The 8,237-nt window shown below is 48.4% G+C and overlaps 1 protein-coding gene across 1 annotated transcript in view; it reads right to left on the minus strand.

Annotated features, from left to right (window-relative positions):
* The window catches only part of LOC119105355 (uncharacterized), a gene marked incomplete at its 3' end in the record, with an annotated part of 2,576 nt that extends 569 nt beyond the window's left edge, over positions 1-2,007 (minus strand). The window contains exons 1-6 of the mRNA XM_037228824.1: positions 1,951-2,007; positions 1,440-1,760; positions 1,156-1,194; positions 960-1,108; positions 435-602; positions 42-183 (exon numbers count right to left, since the gene is read on the minus strand). Of these exons, the coding sequence (XP_037084719.1) occupies positions 42-183; positions 435-602; positions 960-1,108; positions 1,156-1,194; positions 1,440-1,760; positions 1,951-2,001 (870 nt within the window). The remainder of the gene's footprint in view (positions 1-41; positions 184-434; positions 603-959; positions 1,109-1,155; positions 1,195-1,439; positions 1,761-1,950) is intronic.
* Positions 2,008-8,237: the final 6,230 nt, after the last annotated feature.

Here is an 8,237-nt window from a genome sequence, read left to right on the forward strand (position 1 = left end):
GGTAACCTCACTGCAACCGTTTGACACCGGAGTTACGACACCTGGAGTGTGCGGGTCACCATCCGGACCAACAGGATGATGATGGGTGAGATGAGTAGCACAATGCACAGCACGGCGATTCCCAGAAACACTTGGCTGTTGGAGTCCCGCATCTCGTTCATGATCAGCTTCTCCACGCGATCCCTGGAATACAGAGCCCGGGACCGGAGGCAAAATCCTATGTGATGACGTAAAATGAGCTTAACAGGTCTTGCCTCTGGGCATTCAGCTGGTTTGAGATCCGCAGGTTTGACCTCGCTTGAAAAAGTCAATGCGAATGCAAACGGAACACGTTTCACCGCATGGATGAATGAATGCGCAGTTGAACTGGGTAGCAGTCAGTTGTCTTCTCTTGTAGCGTACAGATAATGTTGCACAATCTTTCTCAAACCCACCTTAGTTCATACTGTATGTTTTTTAGGGCATCCAGGTAGCCCAGCATCGCATAGAAGTACTCGGTGGCCTTGTCAAAGTCAGGTTCGATTTTCTTTCTCATCAGAATCTCGAGCCTTCGTCTTGTGATATTCGAGTACCACGGGTACGAGTCTTGCACTGTCACGTACCTTAAATGTCAAAGAAGCGCCCGATTCGTTTACGCGAGGGATGTTCATTCGGTTCCCGCGGGCAATGTTAGCAGCCTCAGGCACCGAAAGGGCAATCGAAAGTGTCTCAGCACGAAATCCAATGAGCGCATAACATCGTACCTATGTGTCACTAGTACACTACTTCTTCAGTTTTACTCGTGCGACGAAAGTCTCTGATGTTTAAAGAAAGCAGGAAGTCTTTTTGCATTGTCATCGCCCACACGTTCGATGTTTGTGCATTTTCCATGATAGCTTTCGGCAAATGACTAAAATACAGATAGCAGCCTGAATTAAGTGCACTGTGAAAACAAAGCGAGTGTGCATAGTCGTATGTACCTATCCTTGATCCAATAGGCGAAGTTCTGCGACTGATTCAGGAAGTCCTGCCCGAGCGCGTCGTTGGTGACAAACTCGATGTAGCTGCTCTGGTCCAGCTCGCCGCGCCCGTAGTACTGCTCGCCGAACACCATGCTGATGCCCAGATGCTCGATGGGCGCGGATCATGTTCTTGTAGGCCAAGAGCAGGCGCCACACCCCGCTGGCGTCCTTCTCCTTTTATCTCCCGAGTAAGCTGCAACGAGCCGCAGGCACGGCAAACTCAAACCAGCTGAGACAAATGCTTTGACAGACGTCGCGAGCTTCAGTACGCAGCGAAACCGATCGGCACAAGTTAGCAATACAATATAAACTTAATAGTGAAGACCCAGAATCACGCTCCTGGAGCGAACCCTTTTCAAGGCAATCAGTTTTCAAGGATTGATTTCTGGTCCAGCGTTAGTTGATATGGTGAAGATGATGACAGTTTGCCTTTCTTACCTGGTCTAAAAATATATAATTGGCTTTGTTATAAAACTCTATACCAGCTTCTATCGAGTACTTCTCGTCGAAGTCGAACTTAGCGATCTTGTTGCGGAAGTCGTCTAGTCGAATTCTGAAGAGGATCTTGTTTTGGAACAGCTCGTCATCGATGCGGAAATGCGGCCATTTGAGGTCATCGATCAGCATGTTGGTGTAGTGGAAGTGCTCAGAGAGGTTCCGTCGGATCACAGAGCCGTTGGTGAAGAGGAAGAAAGCGATCTCGGCGCGCTCAGACTGCAGGGCTTCCGTGACGTTGCCCAGGTCGGTACTGATTTGCACCTGAAATCGTGTCTGAGATTGTACAATGCATTACCGCGTCCTCTAAGACGAAGATTATCCAACCACCTCCAACACCTCTTCGTCCGCATTTGAATGAGCGGAACGACGGCCAGTTTAACTTCCAATCATCTAGCGAGACCGGCTAGTTCGCTGGTCCGCGCTGTGGTGTGCGATTTCTCCTCTCAGTTACCTGATCAATACTCTCCTGCATGTCGTACTGGTGGTCCAGCACCGTCAGCATGTTGACCACATTTGCGTGATGAGCGCCATGATGGGGATGAAGGGCAGCAGCAGCATCTGGATCAGGTGGAGCTGCTTTCCCCGTCCTGTGGTGGGGTCCATGCCACAGCAGCCCGTTCTTACCTGCGGACGGGAGCGTATCGCCGGTTATATCCAGCGCTCTATTGTCCGTTTGGGGAACAAGGTCGGTTTGGCTACTTCTGTGAGCTCAGTATCTGATTGCGCTAGGCTTTCCATAATTGCAACCGACATGCGTATCGCCATGCGTGCGCTCTACACCATCTATGTTTCGCCGGAGTCCGTCTGATTTCACGTGAAGTGTGCCAAACTTCTAGTTGGACATGTAAGAAACATGAGCAATGGCATCATGTGTCCCAGGAGAAAGCTAGATGCTCATGTCTTCCTGGTGAAAGTGTACAAGCTTTACTATGATCTCACTATCTGGATTATGCCAGGTCTGGCTCGACGCTCCTGATTCACTGAATTACTTCCCTCGTTCATTTGGCATGCTTACATACATTCTTTCAGCTATGCATGCGTGCGTGCATACATGCACGCATTCGATCAGTTTATTCCCCAGAATAAGTTCATGCTTCACGGCGCCAGTCCCGTGGAATGAACACAAGACTGGCACACACCATCCGACCATCCAGCCCACCTCGACCAGTTTGTGTTCGTTCTCCGAGTCGATGGAGATGAGCGACGGCCCTACGCAGCGTCTTGGCGTCCCTGAGCAGCTTGTGCGCCTGCTCCGTCTCCTGCCGCAGCGTCTGCGCCGACTCCTGACCCTTCTCATCGCCCGGCTGGGCGCTGGAGCGCGGCGGCGGCGACATCCTGCCTGCCGCGCGGCGGAGGTTATTTATGCAGCGCAGACAGGCCAAACAGGTCGGGTCAGGTCAGGGGTCACAGGACTTTTAGGACACACAGGCCCTACATGTCAAGAAAGGTCATCTTGACTTTAGGGTTCAAGCTCTAGCGAAAAGCGCGAGCTCGGCGTCTATATCAAATTAGGATGTTTGGGTGTAACATCGATTAAGAAAATAGGTGCGTTTTGCAAGAAAGAATTGAAGACCATGTAAGGCGTCTTGCAGTTATGAACTACATGATGACAACAGCTTTAGAGCCAAATTCATTAACCATTGAAAGAAAGCGACGTCAATTTAAGAATTCAGTAAGCAGGCCTAATTTGCGTTTGTCTTGTTAGGGACTGAAGATAGATACGCAGGTCACGCCCGTCCAGATCAGAGCTGTGTACAGTTGTCAAGCAGGATATATACGTCAGCAGGGGTGTGGTGACCTATTCAGATGAAAGGTTGAAGCCTGCTCCAACTTTGAGAAGAACATGTTTCTAATTCAGAGAGAAACATGTTTGCTTTTTTGGGGGGGTAGCTTAGCCATTTGCCCAGCTGATTTTGTGCAACCCCTCCTCTGTACGTCACGCAGATATCATGAGGATCAGGCCGGGATAGGTAGGGTATACACATCGCACGTGCACCTCAGTGTTGTGGAAAGGTGTAGTATTGATTTACTTTTTTTGCACCTAGCATGCAAACTAAACTGACAAAGACTTCGGGGATTTAACTAGCATCCTTGTGGGTTGAACAGTCATAGGTACCATGGACAATGGATATACGGATGTGTTATTGGCACGATCACCCCAAGCTGTCACCTCTCCTCTAAACATGTTTTGTAATTATAGTCGAGTGCGGGATGGCTCATCACTGCTGTCATGATCATGTTAATTGATGTTCACATGGCATTTCTGTATGCGTTCAGGTGCGTGCCCGGGGGGCGGTGTGGCATGGGGGAGGGCACAGGGGGCTTGCCCCTGCTGGTAAGCAGTGGGGGGCATGAATAGTATTTTTTGCCCGCCCCCCCGCCCCCCAGAAAAAAATGGGAAGGTTCCTTGTGCTCAAGCAAAGGTCCACATAGATTAACCGAGATTCCGATCGAGGCTGCCCTCATAGCTGAGGTGGAGGATGCTAAATCAGACAAAAAAACTCTTTTCTGCATTAACAGGCCCTTCTGATGGATCATGAGACCTTCCTATGAGATAGTGCGTACATCCATGTCCATGTCCACGCATGCATAGTCCCAGTTAGGTAGATCAGGGGGCTCAATTTTGTGGTAAGGAGGCCGTTCACTGGCTCGAGATGTAACTAAGGCAAACTAGCAGGTCCCCGTGATGAACAAGGTGGCTCTGTTATGTACTAGGAGGGCCCCGTTATGAGCTTGGAGCCTCTGATTTTGGGCTAGAAGCCCCTCATTTTGAACTCGAAGGGCATGAGAAAGCCAGACTGTTCCCAGCCACGTTTGATGACGGGCGTGCGTGGTGTACGAAACAGGGAGATCGGAGGGTACTGAACGATTAAAGGCAGAGCTTTGGTCAGACTGGCGATCTGCACTATCGAGCCGCATGTGCCACTAGGAAAGATGAAGACGGCTCGAGCGCGTGTATTCCTTGCGGCGTTATGCGGAGCAGCATCCCGGTTGTTGCATAAATGGAACACAGCTTCTGCCCCCTTCCTCCCTTGGCGTTTTTTGCATTTTCAACAAGGTGTGTAGAAGTAGAGGCATGACAGTTTGTAACTTCCTCGGAAATCTAGTGCCAATCCGGCAAGTGCAGTTTCACTCCACAGGTCAAAATAAGCCATATAGATTGTTGTCACGTGATTGTAGGTCAGGCCTCACAGGCCAGGTGGTAGAGATAGCCTGGACCATGTAGGTCGCCAGGTCGCATGGACCATTTCGAATTTTCTAGACCAGGCCACAAATGACACAAAATGATATGGGCCCCCATCGGATAACATAGAGCATACAGGTATTTGCATCAGGTTAGAGAACGTAGGTCACGGCGGTCAGGTAAAGCGTGGCAGGGACATACGGCGATTCAGTTAGACTCGGCAGAGCTGCACATCTAAACCATTCTGTACTCTCGAGGGGTTGGTATTTCCGTCCCTGACTATCTGTTACGATTAGCCCTGTCGAGAAAGTCTCAAGTCGTTTCCTCACTAATGTCGGCAACACACATATGCAAGAACGCTGGTAATCAAAAGTATTTGCATTGCCTGGTAGCTGTCGTATTATTGAAGAAGGTGCCTGTGATACATTCAATCATCTAAATGACCATTAGGCTATGACACATCGGCTTCAGCAAATTTCCGGGACAGGTTATTCGAACAGGTCAGGTCAAGATACATGGATGGGATTAGATGGCCGAAGCATGTCAGTTAACGGCATTAGTTGTGCATGGTTTCCTGTTAAAGGTTGCCAAGATTAAAGCAGGACACCTTCAAGAAAGTATGCCTCTGAGAGCAGCAAAACGCTGTAATAATTCAAAAAAAGCGAAGCCAGGGCAACTCTATGGAAACGATATTACCAGCATTATATATGTCTCATTAATGGTTACAGATGTCGAAGAGTACTGCTCTCACGCATTGGAGAATAAGTGAGCGCAAACATGACGATTAATCGCGCTGTCAAAACAAGGTAGGTACTCCATGATCTCAGTAATATGCACAAGGACCCGGCGGTGCGCTTCTTGACGAGTATATAATAAAGGTTCCTTGTTTCAAAGAGCATGACCTCCATCGCGCTGGCATGCATTCTTCTAACTGTGATAAGTGTTCCGACGCATGGATCTAGGGATGATACATTATGATAGGTCTGCTGCTCAACAGGAGGCCTTGGCCTTAAGCCGAGGTATGGTGCCTTGTAGAAGTAATGTGTGCATGCAAACAGCAGTTACATACTGTGAACGTAACGACATAATGATTGCATGTAAACGCGTGAAAAATTTACAGGACCAAACCAACTTGAGTAGCATATGTACGGAACATCTTATAAGCTGCGTTGATCCGGCCACTGCTCATTCAAAATAGTGTCGGGAAAAATGCAAGCATATCTTACGTTTATTTTCTACACAGGCACAAGCATTTTCCATGACATGCACTCCATTATCTCTGTGTTATATCTGAACGCCTAAATATTCTCAGATCACCATACTCAACCAGGTCACTGCGTGCCAAACAAATGGAATAAGTAAATTGCGGATGAAAGCTGGCAGAACACGCCCTCGATGGGTGCATGACCAGCCATGTGAAAACTAAACACAATTTGACGGCTATTGTCCCGCTAAGTTCTTTTAACTCAGTTATTTTCCAATTCATTTCACAGTCGCAGGTGACTGTGTGCAATGCATGAATCAGGCTTTTGTACATAACGGTCGCAGTGAAATATGCCTTGTTGCAACGCAGTTTTGGATCGTTTTATGGCACATTTATCCAAAATATGAATTCCCATCTCAACCCGTTTCTATCTTCACATTTAGTTCACGACTTGCCGCTGGGCAAATTCCAAACAGGCTCGTATCACACATTCCCAGCCAAATCCATCTCGCGTCAGACTAGGTGGTAGCGGACTTTTCTCTGCGTTCTTACCGGCCCACTTATCCTTAACGCCTAAATTTGTTCGCTCATACCCCGGTTCTGCGGGCGCTTGATCAGGATAGAGATGAGGAAGACGGCACGAGAGCGTAAGTGAGCGAGCCCCTGTGGATGATTCCGAGAGGACCGTAGCCGATTGACCGGTGTGCCTACTTCGAGTCGGGGAACTGGCGATTCAGACGAACGTTGCTGCAGGCCATGCGCTGCGGCCTCGAGATGGCGATTTCTCCCTCCCGCGAGGCTCAGGAGGAGTGGCTGCCGAGCCCGCTGCTGGACGCCAGGGTGCCATGCGCCACCGCAGCTCGGATTATTGACCACCTCCCCCCCCCCCCCGGGAGGCGAACCAAACGCTGGAAATCGAAGTGGGCGCAATATGGAGTTCTCGGACGCGGTTATTATAGCTAGACGCGGGGATAACGACCGTCGACCCGAATTAGGCCAGAGTGGCTGGCGGCCGGTGTTGAAGATCGAAGACGCCGAGGATCTCGTCATCCTGTCCCTTATCAATATCCTGGCTATCGGACTACAATATGGGTTGAGTGGTGCCTAGTCTATGGTGTTGATTCATTGGCTAGGGTAATTTCTGACCTTATGCGTTGTCCAGGGCGAAATATGTGTCGGTCTTCTGCTAGTATGACACATTTATCGGAGGACGGGAAGGTTATGGCAGTGTTACACTGAAATTGTTGTTATCGAACATAATAAAAGTGTGCCAGAGCTTTCATGCGAGGCGTTTCCTAATCACCCAGCTAATTTAACCACGCCAATTTTGTCTTAGAATAGCCCGTGTCAATTGGCTATATTGCAGTCTGATTGTGAATTAAAAGTCACAAAATGCGCATCGGTGAACACGTGTTGAAACTAGACAAACGTTTGACGTTTCCGATCCGGTCAGGAAAGCTAAAGATGATACAATTGAATGGACGCATTTCAGCCTTGAAGGACTCTAAAGTATGTGTTATCCTTTTTACTTTGATTTGATCCTTTGACTGATGATCATAAATTAAGGCATATATTTACCCTTAACCCGTGCGTAATTATCAAAACAAAATGATAGGCACAACAGGTCAACGTTGCCTGAATTCGTACATAGTGGCGTACCATAGGATACGCTTTTGGGGTCATGAAATGAATCACTCCCAACCATCACTAGATATGTTGATATGCCAGTTATTCTGTGACACCCGAGGGAGCGACCACCACAGTACCCCAGAGACGCCCCCCACCGTGAGGCTGATGGGCGCCCCATGGGGCCGAAGGCTCTCGTACTTTTTGGAAGGGGAGGGTAAAGTGCCCGAAGGGCCTCTGAAGCACATCATTTCCGTACTGTTTGGCGGACAGTATCATCAAGCTGCAAAGCGCCCAGACAGCTCTGGCCAACCAAACCTGCATTAACTCAAAAACAGCCTTGCACAAACCTAAATATTCCAAGCTAGAAACACCTACTTAACCAGTAACCCTAAGGTCTGAGATAAAGGTAAGCTAAGCTAAAACACCCTCGGCTACTCATGGTATGATTTAAAAAATGGGGCTCGTTGAGTGCAAAAATTGCACGGTATTTGGTGAATTTTTCGTCTTAACATTCATCACCAGGCGCTTTCTGTAACTGCTAGGCGAGCCCTGTCGATATATATATATATATATATATATATATATATAGTGTAAAGTAGGTCCAAAATTGTCAGCGTAATGTTTCCTGTGACGGTTTTCATCAGCAGATGAATCTCGAAACTTTATGGTATGCTAATATTTGTGACGTGACTGCTAGACTTCGATATCCAAGGACAACAGC

The sequence above is a fragment of the Pollicipes pollicipes genome, unplaced genomic scaffold, assembly GCF_011947565.3.
Source record: "Pollicipes pollicipes isolate AB1234 unplaced genomic scaffold, Ppol_2.1 Scaffold_6138;HRSCAF=7277_pilon_pilon_pilon, whole genome shotgun sequence".
Taxonomy (NCBI): domain Eukaryota; kingdom Metazoa; phylum Arthropoda; class Thecostraca; order Pollicipedomorpha; family Pollicipedidae; genus Pollicipes; species Pollicipes pollicipes.